Consider the following 19,150-nt stretch of genomic DNA (forward strand, 5'->3'; position numbering starts at 1 on the left):
CAAAAAGACTGGAAGAAAGCTAACGTTGTGCCAAATTTTAACTAGGGTAAACAGAAGGACCAGGCTAATTATAGACAGTTTAATGTCAATCCTGGGCAAGATAATTGAGCGGCTGAAATGGGACTCATTTAATAAAGAATTATAGGAAGGTAATGTAATTGATGCAAATCAACATGGGTTTACGGAAAAGAGATCCTGTCAAACTAACCTGATTTTTTTTTTTAAATGAGATAAGTTTGGTTGATAAAGGTAACAATGTTAGTAAAGGTAATATACTTAGACTTCTGTATTACATTTGACTTGGCACTAAACAACCATTTTGATTAAAAAACAGAACAATATAAAATTAACATGGAACACATGAAATTAATTAAAAACTGTGATTGGTAGGTCTCAAAATGTAAGTATAGACAGGGAATCGTCATTGAGCAGGTTTGTTCCAGTGGGTCCTACAGGGACTTGTTCTTGGCCCTACACTATTTAACATTTTTACCAGTGACCCAGATGAAAACATCAAATAATCACTGATAAAGTCTGCAGATGACATATAAATTGGGGGAATGTTAAATAATGAAGAGGACAGGTCACAGGACAGCCAATTGGATCACTTGGTAAACTGAATGCAAGCAAACAATATGCATTTTAATATGTCTAACTGTAAATGCATACACCTAAAAGAGTAAGGTATGTAGGCTATACTTATAGGATGCAGGACTTTCTCCTGGAAAGCAGTGACTCTGAAAAAAGCTTTGGAGGTCATAGTGGATAATTAGCTGAACATGAGCTTCCAGTGCAAAACTCTAGTCAAAAGAGCTAATTCAGTCCTGGGATGCATAAACAGGAGAATCTCAAGCAGGAGTAGGGAGGTTATTTTACCTCTATTTAGTACTCGTACAACTAGTGCTGGGATACTGTATCTAGTTCTGGGGTCCACAATTCAAGAAGAAAGCTGATAAATTGGAGAGGGTTCAGAAAAGATCCACAAGAATGACCAAAGGATTAGAAAGCATGTCTTACAGTGATAGGCTGAAGGAGCTCAAACTATTTAGCTTAACAAAGAAAATGTTAATGGGTGACTTGATTACAGTGTATAATCACCTACATGAGGAATGAGTATTTAATAAAGCTCTCTTAATTCTAGCAGAGAAAAGTATAACACGATCCACTGCCTGGAAGTGAAAACTAGACAAATTCAGACTGGAAATAAGGCATACGTTTTTGACAGTGAGGGTAATCAACCATTGGAACATTTTACCGATGGTCATGGTGGGTTCTCCTTCATCAACAGTTTTTAAATCAAAACTTTTCCTAAAAGATATGATCTGGGAATTATTTTGGGGAAGTTCTATGGCCTATGTTATTCAGATCAGACTAGATTATCACAGTGGTCCCTTCCAGCCACAGAATCTCTGAATCCCCAAAAGCCATTAAAGTTCCTGTTTTTTTTTCCAGATGAAATTACACTTGTGTAACTTCTGCAGAGGGAACCAGGCAACCTAGGTGATGGTAAATTATAATTACAAAATTGCTCTAAGGACTTTATCAGACTTCTTATATTTTGTGTCTGCAGCAGACCTTTGGGAAAGTACACACAAACCGTCTATCAGCTGTTGTTTACTGGAAACCTTTACCAAGGTAGTTGTCATCTTCTGGTTTTCCTGAATAGCTGTGCTGACGAATGTCAATGTTTGTTGCTCCCATGGGAATTTTTACTATGATATTATAACCTGGAATATAATTGTACATAAATTAGTTCTTTCTAAACACCATAAACATCCATATACTTGTAAAAATTAATCTGCTGAACATTTGTTTAATTAGCTTTCTTCCCATACTTTGACAACCAGTGAGGAACAGCCCGCTGTTAAATCCACTCATTTTTCTGCAGGAAAGAAAATCTGGTAGCTTCTTTTAGAACACAGAAATTAATCTATATAAAGTCTAGTCAAACTGAACTATTATAATACTTATTGATTTCGTATCAAAAAAGAAAATTATTTTTTCTGGTTTTATGAAAACTGAATGACATGTACTATAACCAATAATATTAGTGGACTCTATTAATAAAATCCTTTCCATATACATGTCTACTGAATAGGACACTTTAGTGGGACTCAGGAGGACCTGGCTTCAAACTTTCTGTGAGAACTTGGACAAGTCACTTAATCTACCCTGTGCCCCTGCCCTCTGTCTGTAAAACGGAGATAATACTTCCCTATTTTAAAGGAGTGCAGTGAGGTGAAAATCCATTAATGACTGCTAGGTGCTCAGACACTACAGTGTGAAGGCCAGGTAGGTACGTAAGTTATATACATTGGATAAATTAGTCATGTTAGATCTGCAATCTTCTAGATGTGAGTTAGGCTACTCATTAGAGTGTGGGTCTAATGTGTTCCCTTCAAGAAGTAATTCTTCATAAACAAGTCATCACATTCTACAATTACTCCAGCTAGTCCCAAATACAGTAATAGGTATTGTAGCAGCATAGTTTTGAGGTAATAAAATAATAAATAGCCAGATCCACATCTGAGAGAAACAGCCACACTCTTCTCACATGTACAGTTAAAAATGCTTATTCACAGCTGCTACCTAAACATCCAGGTGCACCACTGAATCTAAGAACCCTATATTGTGAACCTGCTTAACAAATAGTAGCACTGTCAGAAGAATTACTATAATTCTTGATAACTCCTCCAATTGCTTCTCTATCCACTAACATTACCTCAGGATTATTATTAGCACTAAGTGTCAACTGGCTAGCCCTCATCCATGGGTAATAAGCTAAAAATATAACTACAAGACTCTCCATTAGTTTCATTATCCACTAATTGTACAGTATTGTATTAATCACATAATAATCAATGTGCATAACCCAAACAGCTTAGTGTTAGCACAAATTTATTATGTCTACCACTTGGGGGCAGCACTGTAATTGCAAACTTACAATTTGCACATCTTAGTCAATAGTCCACTACCTGTAAATTACACAATATATCTTTCTAATATGTAGTAAAGAAAAAATATCCAAGAATCCTCCTATTATTCACACCCAAGAGAAGGTAAAAACAGGGAGAGGAAAGAGAAAAAGGTAGTTGGACGAGAGAGGAGAGAAGACAAAATTCGGAGGAAAGAAATTTAAAAATAACAGAAACATTGCCAAGTAGCATGCTGATATAAAACAATCACATCACTGACTTTTGTTGGGGAAGGGACAATTCTTTGTCAAGTACTCAGATACTTCAGTTATAAGTGCAATATAACAGAAAGACAGTTAAAAATACCAAGTATGAGTAATTAAAGGTATCTGTCTCCTCAGACCAGGATGCCAGTACATTAGCATTTAGTTGAAATGAATTGCTGATGACTATTTTATTAACATTTAAATATGTAGGGCAAAATTATAACAACATTACATGGCATGCAGAGCACTGCTCCAGTGACTGATCACACAGGCTGCTCCTGCAGTGGCATAAACCAAATCTCAAATTGGTCCCTTGGTGCATAAGAGTGTCTACTACTGCACTACTCCCAGGAAATATCAAAGGGGCAGAGTATTGCAGCACAAGCTGGTGAGGCCTACACATACCAAACTGCATGGTAAAATCAATTTGCTGGTTTAATATAGCCTTGAGAGAGCATCTTATATCATCAGTATGACTGGAGATGTGCTAGTGCTATCCTGGAGGGTTACCCCTCTGTTTTTGGGAAGATGCTAACTGAACATCACATTCTGTGAGGGCTGTTGCATTCCTGCTTGAACATGGCTGTCAAAGTGTTAGAGCTGTGTGGGCAGTGCAGGCTACAATATCTGTGGCATACGTGCTACTATCTGGTTTAGGGTCTGTAGACATGCCGTAATTTGCATAATCCTGCCCATTTTGAGGGACTCTAGCCCCATTTTGTTACCGAGCCAAACCATGTCATAGTAACAGTGGACAGAGCTAGTGACAGCTCTGAACTATTCTCTCTGATCATGCAGGCAGCAGGTAGTTGCCTCACTACTTGCCACCACACATTTAGACTTCTGGAAGACCTAATGTACTCACATAGGATGTATGATTATTTAAGGGCTTACTAATTAAAGCACAATTTAAATTTTATGGTTAATTGTGAAACAGAAGAAAATAACCCAATTTTAATTTCCCAAAACAAGCTTTATAATCTTGCCATGTCAAATTCTGCCTTGACCAACACCCTCTGCAAGCCCAGCAAAGTCAGAGGATTAATCAAATAAGGGTAGTAGAATTTGGCCCTAAGGCTATATCATACCATGTTGTGTTGCTGAAAGAAGCCTAGTTGGAGGTACAAAGTATAATGGGTCTTATTCTCATTTATAGTAAGCCCTTTTACACAGGCTCATGGAAGGGGGTAGGGTAAACACAGGGAAAACAAACAATCTATAGCAGCCTAAATGGTTGTTCAAATTGCACACACCCTGTGCACAGGACACTGTACCACACTGATGGATGGCAGTGAAATAACTTCCATGACCTAGTCCTTCTGGCATATGCACAGATTTGTTTTCCTAACTAAAATGTTAGGTCTTAATTGTGTTATTTCCTCAAAATACAAAGTCCTGCAACCTGTCAGTTGAAAATGAAAAAACAGCCAAAAAAACCCACTTTTTTTCACTTCCACCATAGAAAGAAGTGCCTGAAGCTAATAACTTCATTATTTTACATAATTTACTAATTTTCAAGACCAGACTTAAAATAAAAATGTCTAAACTAACAATAATTTAATTTTGAAATTTTATTAAAAAAGAAACCCTACTTTTAAATGGAAAGTTCCATGTTTTAGCATGTTTGCTTTTAATAAAGAACAAACTGACTCAAAAATATGTAAGGTGGTAACAGATATCCTAACACAGCCTTGCTGACAGTGGCATTAATGCCATTTTTATAAGAATATGAATAGATTGGTATCAGGCACATTCTTAATTCAATTCATGTGCTAACCCTACAGTACATGATCATTAATGGTGATAAAAAAAGCCCACAATTCCTTACAGTTTTATCAAACTCTTACATCCTTTCACTGTTACAATTTTAAATGTACATTTACAAATTCATATGGTTTCTGATTTAATAATAATGGGCACTTACTGTGCCTTCAATCATCCATCAGCACAGAAACAAGAGAGGATTGTGTGTATATACACATGTGGGAGAAGAGACAGAGGGGAGACAATGACTGTGTGCCACCTTTACGCCTTCTGGTCTTTGTGCCTCATCCCCTGGGATGAGCACAGACCATCTGCCAGGCAAAAAATAACCGAAGTCCAGCAGCATTTTGGACATACCCTTCCTCTTGTCCCCTGGAGAATGGGAAAGGTGCCAGCACAGAACCTTTCTGGCAGCTCTACATTGGCCAGGCATTTCCTCTTTTTGCCAAGGGTCATCTCCACTCAGTTTGCTGCACCTTTAAACTAGTGGAGCAGCCTACAGGGGCCATTGGACAATTGATGTCCATGGTCTCCTGACCCTCTGTCTCATGCTCTTACTACGAAGCTATGGCTCTGTATGCTATGCTTGACAAGAGTTTCTATTTATATATACACAAACTGATCTCTCAAACCCTCCTACACATTGATGTAGGAACTACAGATAGTACTAATGAAGAAACTGAGGTAATAGATTCTCTATGGGATAGGTTTTCCCACTAATTGTCATAGATCAGAAGAAGGACATACATCTTCAGGTAATCTGGGATAAGAGAGGGCATCACATTTTATGGGTCTATATTTGTCATTTTAATAAAAGAAAGAAAATCAGCCAGGAGCTCAGACCTGGGATTCACCCCTCTCTCTCCTCATGGGGCCAGCAGGAGATGCTGGAGCCCAATGGGCTGTGTAGTTTCAGCACAGACTGATCACAAAGTGCAGGAGGCAGGAAGCACTCTTTTCCAGAGATAGCTCTGCAACTTCTCACCACGCCATTTTCTCCCTCTCTTTTGCTTTGACTTTACTCAGCAACTGACTTTTTCTTGAATAGGTCAGCATACCACAGTGTTTGTCTCTGTATCCTTGAAAGAGCTTTTGTCACTCAAAGTCATGGATATTTTCTGTTGGCAGAGGCCCTAAAGAACGTACACTGAAATCGTACTTTAAACACAACTTAAATGTAAAATAAGAGAAGAACATACCATAATGAGCACTGCTGAAAGTGCCTGCAAGAGTCTTACATGAAGAATTATCACCACCACAGATTCCACACTTATCTCTCCTTGCCTTGGAATTCAACACATGATCACAGCCAGCTTGCTACAAGAAATACAATAAATCTGTGTTGCATATATTGTAATAATTCATTCAGCTCAGTAGAAAACAGTGAAAATGGCACATTAAGATTTTTTCCCAAAAAGATTTTATTCATTATATCTATATCTATATCGATATCGATATCGATATCGATATCGATATAGATATAGATATAGATATAGATATAGATATAGATATATCTCAATGGACTATTTCCATCTCTGTTGGCAAATCATGAACAGTCTTTTATATGATCTTAGGTGCTTTGATGTAAGGACAAAGTATAATACTTCTGTTATTCTAAGAAAGCACAATGCAAATCTATTTCATATTTCTGTATTTCTTGATGCATTAACATTTTCTGTATACAATATTGAATGTTCACTATAAATTTTAAAGACAATTTGTTCAAAAACTTCTGTAATGTTAAAATGAATCAATTCCTTTAGTATTATGTGCACATGAACATCAATTCTTTTAAACTCTATAGTTGTAAAATAAAGAATGATTTATTAACTATTTATATGAGCTAAGATACTAAGAAAAATAAACTCAAGATCACTATTTTAATTTTTAATTCTTTACTCAAACCATTCCCTTTCCCTCCTCCACGTAAGTACAGCTGCTCTCTGGCATTCCTCCCTGTGGTTTACCCTAATGAAGGGTCAAATTTTATCTTCACTTTCACATTATGCAACCCACTGCAATCAGTAAGGCTGCATGAGGATGGAAAGCAAAATCTGGCTCAAAGTTCTGGGTTGTTTTAGCATCCCTCTCCCTATAAAAAGGCCTGTGGCATTACCATAAATTTTCATCCATCTAAGAAAACTTTGAAATGATCTCTTTCAGAGCTAAATTGCCTCCTGATTTTGAGAAATATGATGTAAAACCTCCTCTCCATAGAGGTAATAGCACTTTTCTCTGCTATTCACTGACTTCAATAGTTACCTCTAATTTACAGCTGTTTAAAAGACAGAAGAATTAGGCTATTAGGAGTCAAATCTGGGTCTTCTGATTTATGAGCTCTACCTCTAGGTCACTAAGCAGATTAGGATCAGAACTTTGTTAAAATCGGTTCAAACAACTTTGCTTTAGTGGTTTCCAAGAAGATTTACTTTGCCGTATATTTTTATATTTTTTTAAAGAGTGAGAGAAAGACTGTGTGTGTAGTGTATAGAGTATAAGGTGTACATACTATATATATATAAAATGAAAAAGCGTGACTGGGTACCGCAGCAGAAGTCATCTGCATAGACGAATTTGCATAACTGAGTCAGTAGCAGGTCGTTTGTGTACGGACTGAACAGGGTGGATGCAAGCACAGGGCGTTGGGGTAAGCTGTTGGATTGTCTTCTCCGTTCGCTTGTTCCATCCCATGAAAATGCCTGTCAGGAAGCAGAAGTTCAGCAACGTCCACCACTCATGCTGGGTGAGCTTTTGACAGTTTTATCAGAAGACGAGTGTGCCGTGCTGTATCGTAGTCAGCTGTCAGGTCCAAGAAACAGCTCTGGTCTTCCAGTTCTGTTGAAACCTGTTTTCTATATATGTAGTGAGGGCTAGGACTTAGTCACGTGTGCTTCAACTTTCCAATAGCCAGCTCAGTCAACGCTGAGAATTGCCACCACCTCTGGAGATACACGCTGGAGGATAAGCCACTCCAAGTCTTTGAATCCAACAGATAGCAGTGAGATTAGTTGGTAGTTTGCTGCACTATGTGCGTCCTTTTCAGGTTTTAAAAGGGTGATTACTTTTGACATTCTCCAAATCCTTGACAGGATACCGAAATTGATAACCCCCATCAGGAATTTGGATAATCATTGATAAACGTTGATTCCAAGGTGATTCAGGAATTCTAGTGAAATTCCAGATTTGATGTTGCACAGTGCAGTGTCTAGTTCAGTGTTTGTGAATGGTGCAGATTACATCATCTGAATTGCCGCCATTCATTGCAAATCTGCCACTTCACAAGCTTATTCAAGGGAACTTTTGCAACCTGAAGCAAGTGGAAAGCAACTTGGTTTGGAGTGAAAGGAGGATGGGGAAGCACTTGCCGTACCAAGTCAACACAAAAGGTTCCAGGATTTCTGGCTAGAATGGGTGAAGTTCATAATTCTTGTTGTTTCCTCCCATCTTGTTTCTATCACAGCAGCTAAGGACTTTTATTAGCGGGTCAGCAATATCTGGATCTCCAGACAATTCATACCACACCAATAGTTCTGAATGTATGGTGTCAAAACAAGGAATGTAGACACAGCAATGGCCTTGTGGAATGGACTCTCACGCTGCTTTGAAGATGGCTCCATGAAAATGGTTGTAGGCTTCATTGACTGGCATGAAACATGATGGGATAGTAATGATACTTCATTCCAAGATTTTGCTAAATTTCTCCTAATTTGTTTTCCTGAAATTCCATCTTCTTTTGTTTAAGTTCCTAACAATGGGCAGCTGAAGGCCGACATGGATAAGTGCTAGTCTGTGTTAACTGTGTGGAAAGTTGTCCAGAACCACATATGATGCTGGTTGGATGATGTCACCCAGCAGAGGTCACGTGAGCAACCATGTGACCATCTGGCTATGTGAAATGTACACCATTGTTTTCAGTCACGGATGAGAACAAGGTTGTTGTTTTGACGCCAACCTGCCCAAGATGGCAGAGTACTATAGCAGTTGGCGTCTCCAACAAAGTGTGACAAATACAGTTTTCAGTGTCTTCCACCTCCACAATGAAAGTACTAAATGTAAGTTAGACATCCTCCTCACTGGATAATGACTGAAATACAAGGCAAAACAGGTCTACCTTGGTGTCACACTAGATTGCTATTTGACTTACCACAGCATCTAAAACAGACTGCAGCCAAAGCCAGGACCAGGAATAATCTAATCAGCAAATTAGCCAGTTTGACATGAGGCACAGGAGCACAAAAGACTTTGCACATCAGCTCTGGTGCTGTGCTACTCCTCAGTGGACTACTGTGCCCATTTGTTGTTATTCACCTCACAGTAAATTGGCTGATGCTGAATTGAACTCAACCATGTGCATCATCACAGGCACTCTATGCCTGACTCCTATTCCATGGCTACCAGTTCTGAGCAACTTAGCTCCTCCACACATTCGTTGCAGACAATCAATAGCCAAACTGGTGGAAAAGCTACATCCCAATCCAGGTCTACCACTGTATGCAGACATCTTCAGTCACCACAGACCATGATTCATGTCCATCATGGTCTCAACTGCCAGATCAGAATTTTTCAGCAGCAACCCTATGGTGCAATAAGTGGTCCAGCTAACGAGATCTGGAATGGTTTCATTGTCACTGATCTCACCGTTCAATGCCGGGATGTGACCTGCCACATCATCTTCGGACTCTGTTGAACAGGTTCCGAACTGGCTAAGGAATATTCACAGCCAACCTCTACAAGAAGGATCTACGCATGACCCACTTTGTCAGTGTGGTCTCTGTCAGACAATGGCACATGTTGTCGATGAGTGTCAACTAACCAGACTTCATGATGGCCTGAGGGCCCTTAATTATGCTGGTAAAGCTGCTGTCAGGTGGCTCATCAAGCACTGCAAATGCTAGAAGAACTGCGTATGTAGTATACACTATAGTATACTATATAAAGTATATAGTATACATATATAGGTGATAAATATTTATTAGTATGTTAATACATTGTGTATATATACACAAGTGTAATAATATCCAAGTTAAGTTTAAATACCCTGCATAAGCCTTGAACGCATATGTCATTGGTTTCAGTTCCACAGGGAGTACCATCGGCAACTCTGTCTTTCAGCTGGTAGTAGGAAGTTGTTCCAGACACTCGGCAAAAAAGTTTACAGCGATCTTTCATAGAAACTGTAAAGAAAATCCAGCATGATTTTTGTCTGTTGTAAAGCTTTAAGCAAATGAACATTTTTATTTAGTTAGCAAAGAAAATCTGTATTTACTCACTGCCACTGTATTTTGGAAGCCAGCGTACAGCAGATGTAAGACCGTTGATGTTGAAATGTTTACCATTGAAATCAGAGCACTGTTGCTCTCGAAAATCTTGTTTGCCCTTTGGACATGAATCAGTACTACATGATCGAAATTTCATCCTGCGACCCACACAGTATTTTCCTCCATTTCTCGGCCTAATCAAAATGATTCATAGTAAAGTACATAGGATCAACATCATGTCCATCATTTGTTTCTAAAACAATCAGTTGATCCTAATGGCAAAACTTCAAAAAACAGTCTTTCATCATATCCATGCAGCATAGTTTTTCCCTATGTACACAATCGACTGTATAAAAACAATTTCTAAAGAACCGACTTCTATAAAATCAACCTAATTTCGTAGTGTAGACATACCCTTATATGTTGATGTTCAGAGCTCATGCTCCACTGCTTTGTGCAGTGACTAGTGAATGCAAAGTGGATGTATCATGCTGCCATTTTAGAGTCTGGCCTTTCAATTCTATAATAATCTGAATAACATGAACATCTACTAATCTGTAAGAGCCCCATTTTATTACCCTTATTTGTCGTACTACTTTACTCTGCAAGAATTAGTAATTAGTTTTACACTGCAGTAGTGCCAGGGGCCACAATCAGGATCAGAGCCCCATTTTACTAAGTGCTATACAACCATATAATGAGAGACAGTCACTGCTCTGAGGAAACTCATTCTACTGAAGTCACTTGCAGTAAGGGAGGCAGACTCAGGCCAGGTGCACACTACAGCGTTAAATCGATTTAAACAGCGTTAAATCGATTTAACGCTGTACCCGTCCACACTACAAGACACTTAAAATCGATTTTAAGGGGTCTTAAAATCGATTTCTGTACTCCAGCTAAACGAAAGGAGTAACCCTAAAATCGATATTACTAAATCGATTTAGGGTTAGTGTGGACGGAAATCGAAGTTATTGGTCCCATTCTTTTACTGAGCTACCCAGAATGCACCGCTCCAGAAATCGATGGTAGCCTGGGACCATGGACGCACACCACCGAAGTAATGTGCCCTAGTGTGGACGCGTAAAATCGATTTTATAAAATCTGTTTTATAAAATCGATATTATTAATTTCGATTTTACTCTGTAGTGTGGACATGGCCTCAAGCCCTAAAGCATTATTCTCCAAAGTTCTACCACTGGCAGAGGCAAGTCACATTTACAAGACAGAAAGGAGGTGGAAAAAAGGAAAATACTGTTAAATAGAGAGGAAATGTTTTATTAACATAAAATTATGTACTCTTCAGCATCCAAAGGCCTAACTAGAATAGTGCTCCCTACCGCCAGTGAATATTCTTGTTGGCCACCTTGTGAAAAAGCCATAGATGAAATGAAGTGATTATTTAAAAGGTTAACAAAGGGAAAATATGTTATTCTGAAGTTCCTACTTCAATGAAAGCATTTCAGTGTTGACTCTAAATTCTAACAAGTTATATAAAATTAGAAGAAAAGGTCCTCTCTCAATGCAATTTTAAAATATCTGAAAAACACATAATTCACCTGAGAGAAATTATAAAATTAACTCAGAAACCTTCTGAGTATCAGAGATTGTAGACTGACCTCCTCTAGCTTTAGAAATTATTAAAACTGCTATTTATTTTGCTGCTGCCTTGAACTAACTTGCTGGGATACAACATCAAAAACATATTGATACAAACAAACAAACAAACAACATACTCGGGTTGATTACACAGCCTGGTTGTGCTCTTGATTCCACCTCCACAGGTTCTTGAACATGAATTATAAGGTCCCCAAGGTCCCCATTCTCCATCTACAGGACGTGTCTCCATTTCTTTGCTTACACAAATCCCATGGTAACAGTGCTGTTCAGTTGACAAACAACATTTAAAAGTTAGCTATGTGTGCTTAAAATCTGAAAACCAAAATGGAAATAGTAGAAAAATCATTTTTAAAAAAGATATTGTGAAACAAGATTAATAGAAATCAACCAACAAGTTTATTATCGCAAGGTTATTGTATCACAGAAACAAAAAAGAGAAAAAAATATTAAAAAACACACATAAAATTAAGGCTCAGCACCAACAGGTAATACTAGATTTTCCAAATGGCTTAGCTTCCATTTTAGGAATGTAAATGAAGTGCCAAAATTTCAAGAGTGTTTTTCAACCAACAGCTCTCATTGAGAACCACAGACGCTACTGAGAACTTTTCAAAAGGTGGCCACTTCATTTAGGCACCAAAATGGGAGCCAAGCTCTTTTGAAATTCTGACCCTAAATGCTTGTTGACATTTTACACACAAACTTTACATTTATCTGCAGCAGTGTTCATCTTATAAGATCTCTTCTATTTGCCTTGAAAATTCATGATGAAAAGCAAAGGTAAAAATTTTACCGTATTACCAAGCCACCAAGAAATTCAAAGTGTTTTAAGCATTCTACTAAAGCAAACAAAGCTGAAGGAAATATTAAGTAACTTTCAGAACAATTTGATTTCATTATGATGTATGCAGTGTTCTTGTAGCCATGCTGGTCCCAGGATATTAGAGAGACAAGGTGGGCAACTTCTGTTGATGAGACAGATAAGCTTTCAAGCTACACAGAGATCTTCTGTGAGTCTGGGAAAGGTACTCTGAGAGTCACAGCTAAATCTCAAATATCATTTTGATGACACTCTAGATCTGATTTGTGTATGGGCCTGAAGACTTGCAGATGAGAGTGACGGGCAAAAATACTCTGAATGGAATTGGCCAAATTCAGCTAAGGCATAAAGTACAACTCTCATGTTAGCTGCTGAGGGATTCATTAAGTTCCAGATAGAGATAACACAATTACTGTATACTCTGATAGGGCCACTGCAGTTATTAGACTTGGCACCTTATAACTGTAACTAATGTATTATTGTTAATACGAACCATGAATGAGCATGGTACGTTCCAGACAAGTGAGAGACAGTATTACTACTTCTAAGAGTGTACAATCTAACCACCCAATCCTGCACACGAGTAGCCCTACTGAAGTCACTAGGAATTTTCCTGAAAAAGCAATTATTAAAAACTGAGTAAAGACCTTAAGATTTAGTGTATGGGTGAGATTTTTATAAAAGCACCTACGGGAGATAGGTGCCCTAATCCTGTCGACTAACTATGGGAACTGGGGGAATAATTCCTTTAGAGACCAAATGTGGGCTGGGATTTTAATTATGGGCATAGCATCATGCCTACACTATGACCCTAGTGACTGCCTCATTGGACCACAAAAGAATGCAACTAATGACAATACTATATATAAATTCCCAAATCAGAGTGGTAGAGAAGGTTCCAGATTGACTCTGGGATCTAGCAATTAAAATAAGTACTACAGTGGGCCCTGTCTTCCTCAGTAGAACTGAATATATCACATCCAATACAGATTTAAGTATCGGTTTATTATCCACATATACAGCTGTCATAAACAGATAGTTAAGAGTTAATGGAACAGAAGTACTTCATATCTCTTTTGTGTGTAAAGAGTTAACAAGATCAATGAGCCAGGCTGTCACCTGACCAGAGGACCAATCAGGGGACAGGATACTTTCAAATCTTGAGGGAGAGAAGTTTGTGTGTGTGCGCTGTTAATTTTTGGTTGTTGTTCTCTCTGGGTTCTGAGAGTGACCAGACGTGCAACCAGGTTTCTCTCCAATCTCTCTGATACAGTCTGTTATATGTCCAGAATAGTAAGTACTAGGTAAATAAAGCGAGTTAGGCTTATGTTTGTTTTCTTTATTTGCAAATGTGTATTTTGCTGAAAGGATTTTAATTGGTACTTATATACTTAGGCTGGGAGGGTATTCCCAGTGTTTATAGCTGAAAGACCCTGTAACATATTCCATCTTACATTTACAAAGATAATTTTTACTGTTTCTTTTTTCTTTAATTAAAAGCTTTTCTTGTTTAGGAACCTGATTGTTTTTTATTCTGGTGAGACCCCAGGGGACTGGGTCTGGATCCACCAGGGAATTGGTGGGGAGAAAGGAGGGAAGGGGGAGAGAAAGGTTAATTTCTCTTTGTGTTAGGATTACTTTCTCTCTCAGGGAGAGTCTGGGAGGGAGAGAGAGAAGGAGGGGAGAAGGTGAATTTTCTTCTGTTTTAAGATTCAAGGAGTTTGAATCACAGTAATCTTCCAGGGTAACCCAGGGAGGGAAAGTCTGGGAGAGGCAACGGTGAGGGAAAGGGTTTACTTTCCTTGTGTTAAGATCCAGAGGGTCTGGGTCTTGGAGGTCCCCGGGCAAAGTTTTGGGGGGACCAGAGTGTACCAGGCACTGGAATTCCTGGTTGGTGGCAGTGCTACAAGTACTAATCTGGTAATTGATCTTAGAGGAATTCATGCTGGTACCTCATCTTTTGGACGCTAAGGTTTAGAGTGGGGAATTATACCATGACAACAGAAAATGAGTCTTGAAAATTACCCTGTTATTCGGCCAATACTGAATACATCACATGCAATACAAGGGTTCAGTAATCATTTTGCTCTGGATATAGGAACTTATTCACTAATCAGATTCTCCATACTGAATGCTGACTGATCTCTTATCTGGCTGAAATTATCTGAATTTTTTGCCCTGGGTCACCTCAATGTCTACACAGATGGTATTTTTTAAGCACTGGATCTTATGAATCCTATGGATACTCCAGAACATGGGAGGATGGGTCTACTCAAGGTAGATTTGGGCCCACAAACAGAAGAGCACATGCTGGATTTTATCTTAGCTTAGGACTGGATACAGAGAGTGACTATTTTACAGTCAGCCATCACCCCCTTCATATTACAGTCAAAACCTAGATTAACATTAATTTAAAGGACTAAAGGAGCTTTTTCATTAGTCCAATCTCACAAAATGATGGACCTAATATGTCTTCAGTACACTAAGGGATACGACTACTGAGCTGTTGGACTATGTGATATGGCTGTGAAAAAAGCTAATGCGGTCTTGGGATGCATCAGGCAAATTATTTCTACTAGAGATAAGGAGATGTTAGTACCGTTATACAAGGCACTGGTGAGACCTCATCTGAAATACTGTGTGCAGTTCTGGTCTCCACTGTTTAAGAAGGATGAATTCATACTGAGCTGTTGGACTATGTGATATGGCTGTGAAAAAAGCTAATGCGCTCTTCGGATGCATCAGGCAAGGTATTTCTATAGAGATAAGGAGGTGTTAGTACCGTTGTACAAGGCACTGGTGAGACCTCATCTGAAATACTGTGTGCAGTTCTGGTCTCCACTGTTTAAGAAGGATGAATTCAAACTGGAACAGGTTCAGAGAAGGGCTACTAAGATGATCCGAGGAATGGAAAACCTGTCATATGAAAGGAGACTCAAAGAGTTTGGCTTGTTTAGCCTAACCAAAAGAAGGCTGAGGGGAGATATGATTGCTCTCTATAAATATATCAGAGGGATAAATACCACGGAGGGAGAGGAATTATTTAAGCTCAGTACCAATGTGAACACAACAAATGGATATAAACTGGCTATCAGGAAGTTTAGACTTGAAATTAGACAAAGGTTTCTAACCATCAAAGGAGTGAAGTTCTGGAACAGGCTTCCAAGGGGAGGAGTGGGGGCAAAAGACATATCTGGCTTCAAGACTAAGCTTGATAAGTTTATGGAGGGGATGGTATAATGTCTAATTTGGGCAATTAATTCGTCTTTGACTACTAGCAGTAAATATGCCCAATGACTTGTGATGGGATGTTAGATGGGGTGGGAACTGAGTTACTACAGAGAATTCTTTCCTAGGTGCTGGCTGGTGAGTCTTGCCCACATGTTCAGGGTTTAGCTAATCGCCATATTTAGGGTCGTGAAGGAATTTTCCTCCAGGACAGATTGGTGGAAGTCCTGGAGGTTTTTCGCCTTCCTCTGCAGCATGGGGCATGGGTCACTTGCTGGAAGGTTCTCTGCACCTTGAAATCTTTAAACCATGACTTGAGGACTTCAATGGCTCAGACACAGGTTTGATACAGGAGTGGGTGGGTGCAATTCTGTAGCCTGCATTGTGAAGGAGGTCAGACTAGATGATCATACTGGTCCCTTTGACCTTAAAGGGTATGATTCTATGTCAATGGCCTAGAAGGACATTATGATGATGATAGCTATTGAAAAACTGGCTCCTGAATATTCCTTCCCTCTGCATCATCCTCACAGTTCACCTCGGTATTGACATAATCATTGTAACAAATGGAACAACCACAAAAGACACTAGAGTGCCATAGCCTGTTCTATTCCAGCTACTCATATCCCTCAGTGGTAAAAAAGTAAGTCCGCATAACTTTTACTAGCAAGGATGGTGGAAAATGCCCCCTTGACACTGTTCAATGCATGGCCCTTCTAAAAAGGTTGCCATTTTCATCAGAACTCATTCATTAATGGCTTTCTGTTTCTCAGTGTGGCAGGACACCACAGCATATTTATTCCATAGATAGCTGTACTGTGCATATCATTTTCTTGCTGTGGTGTCTATTATAGGGTACAAATATTCATTTTATATCAGATGTCTCTTGGGTCCAATTTCACCTTTTTAGCCCAGTCTTCTAGCACCTCCAAATTAATAGCTATGAAAACGTGATGATACTGTGAGAGTTCTAAAATGTGAATATGAAGAACCATAGCTCCTATATGTCCAGAATTTGTCAACAGGATGACAGGATATCAAATATGAATACAGTGGATTGAAAATTCTAGTTCCTATTTCACAAAAAAATAGTACTTTATTCAAGTATGAGATTTTTACTGTACAACTGTTACGGATATCTGACAGCATAGCTAAGCCAAAAATAAAAAAAGAAAAGAAAACAACAAGAGTGACAATAACTTCAAGGAAATTTCTGAAAAGTTGCACATAGAAATCCTATGTCTACATCGGGATTGTTTCTCCCCTTAAAAAGTGGTAAGCACATGTTCACATCTGGGATTGTAATAGTTTCTTCAATGAAGTTGTATCAGCTATTGTTCTGCTGCATTCCTACAGAAGCAACAAGATGAAGTCACAGTAGAAAACTGATGCACCAAACACATTCCAGATGTTCCTTTGGGCTTTCTTCAATTATTTAAAAAGTTTGCTTTTTCTTTCAAAAAATCCATGTGTTGATTTACATTATTTTATTTATATACATATATATATATATACATACATATACACACACACACACACACACACCAAGAGAACTGTGCTAGGTAGTTTATAATCCTACACATACATACACCAGAATAGAGACAACGGAGGGATCTTAACCTTCATGACTGTTGTTTGACTAAACAATGGGTTAAGTTTAAGCCCAGAAGACCCAGTTTCCCAAACTCCCTTCAGGGATCTGGCGGTTGGAGAGTGGAAAATTCCCAAACACAGGACAAAGAAGTCAAGGTGTTGATGCTAACCTTTTGAAAACAAGAGGCTGGGTGTGTCTGGCAGGGAGACACTCAGAGTGAAATAGGAAGCTTTTGAGTAGGAGTGAGAAAGTAGCTTGACCAGCCAAAGTCAGAGAAGGCTAGTGGGGAGAGAAGGATCCATGTTTCAGAACACAAGCTATGTGATACATCACAAGGATCCTGGATACCCCAGATGACTCTGACCCCAGTCCAAAGAATGCTCTGGACTGGTGGGAAAACTGAGGCAGGGAACTGCACATAGGGTTTATTTATTTATTTTTTTATATAGGTCTGTGTATCTCTCATATGATTCACTAAGAGCAATATTAGAATCTTGTTCAAACTGTCTGTATGTTGTGTGTTATACCTATCACATGCCCTTGAAGAGTTAAGTTGTGGACCCAGAACACTCACACAGCTGGAGTTCTGGGAGAGCGTGGGGGGACCCTGAATGGTAAGTATTGGTACTAGGGACTTGGCAGTAGGTCAGATGGTCACAGCTCTCAAGATGAGGCTGCTAGACACAGGGTCTTCCTTGATGAGTGTGTGCCTAGAGGCCCCAAGACAACTGCATTGCCAGGACTTCATTAGGACTCCACCTCCAGGGGCTTCAAACACCCAGGATTCAAAGTTTGGATGTCCTCACAGCGGTCTGGTGAATGACCAACAGGGGGCACTGAACTGGGTCTGTGACACAGGGATTGGTGGTAACGTGTGCTCTTCTAGAATATCAAGTTGTTACATTCAAATCTCTGAAGACCAAGAAATGAAGACCTACAATAACGCCACGTCGACAATGCAATCTTAATTCTGCCCTCTTTGAGTCATGATGCAACACACAGCTAACACACACATACTAGCATTTTACCCTTATAGGTGCTACAGAGCACACAAGCACTGTATGACGGTGTCACACATCTTCTCTTTGCTAAGGCAAAACTAAGGTTTAGGTCAGGCATAGCAAACAGCTGCTACCTATACCTGGCCTACACTTACGCAATGCCCCTACTCCGCACAAACCACCTCAGACTTGCTACACATTACCTCCCCTTCACCTTTACTCTAAGAATTTCTTCTGAGACACTACGTCCCAGAGACCACTGTCTTGTATACCAGCACACTGCTGACAACTGCCATAAAAAGACCACTATGCATTGCTACTGACACAGCCTACTGAAATGAGGTATATTTGATCCTTCGAAGTACACATCCGCTTCTTATTATATCACAGTAACAAGTATGCCAACCTGCTCTGACTAATCTCTCCAGCATTCAGTGCAGCTAAACCTAATGCAACAAAGGCAGTTGGAGTGATTGCTGGAATTCAAATCTGTGGAACAAAACACAAACAGCAGCACATTCTCTTAGTCCTTCCCCACCACCCTTACTGAACCATTTCCAGTTTCTATTGCCAGCTCCAAGAGACAGAGTTAAGGTTCCATTGTGGAAGTGGCATGTACCTTAACTCTTCATTTCTGAGTTTTCAGAAGTTTGAACTCAAAGTTCTGAAAGAACTTTGGCACCAAAC

The 19,150-nt window shown here is 39.2% G+C and overlaps 1 protein-coding gene across 3 annotated transcripts in view; it reads right to left on the reverse strand.

The window, feature by feature from the left end:
• The window catches only part of ADAMTS20 (ADAM metallopeptidase with thrombospondin type 1 motif 20), a 182,089-nt gene that overhangs the window by 94,444 nt on the left and 68,495 nt on the right, over window positions 1–19,150 (reverse strand). For all 3 annotated transcript variants that reach the window (XM_050936005.1, XM_050936004.1, XM_050936007.1), the window contains 5 exons: window positions 11,937–12,082; window positions 10,216–10,397; window positions 9,983–10,119; window positions 6,145–6,262; window positions 1,632–1,727 (listed from right to left, as the gene is read on the reverse strand). In XM_050936005.1, coding sequence (XP_050791962.1) covers window positions 1,632–1,727; window positions 6,145–6,262; window positions 9,983–10,119; window positions 10,216–10,397; window positions 11,937–12,082 — 679 coding nt within the window. The remainder of the gene's footprint in view (window positions 1–1,631; window positions 1,728–6,144; window positions 6,263–9,982; window positions 10,120–10,215; window positions 10,398–11,936; window positions 12,083–19,150) is intronic.

This window comes from Gopherus flavomarginatus, chromosome 1, assembly GCF_025201925.1.
Source record: "Gopherus flavomarginatus isolate rGopFla2 chromosome 1, rGopFla2.mat.asm, whole genome shotgun sequence".
NCBI classification, from domain to species: domain Eukaryota; kingdom Metazoa; phylum Chordata; order Testudines; family Testudinidae; genus Gopherus; species Gopherus flavomarginatus.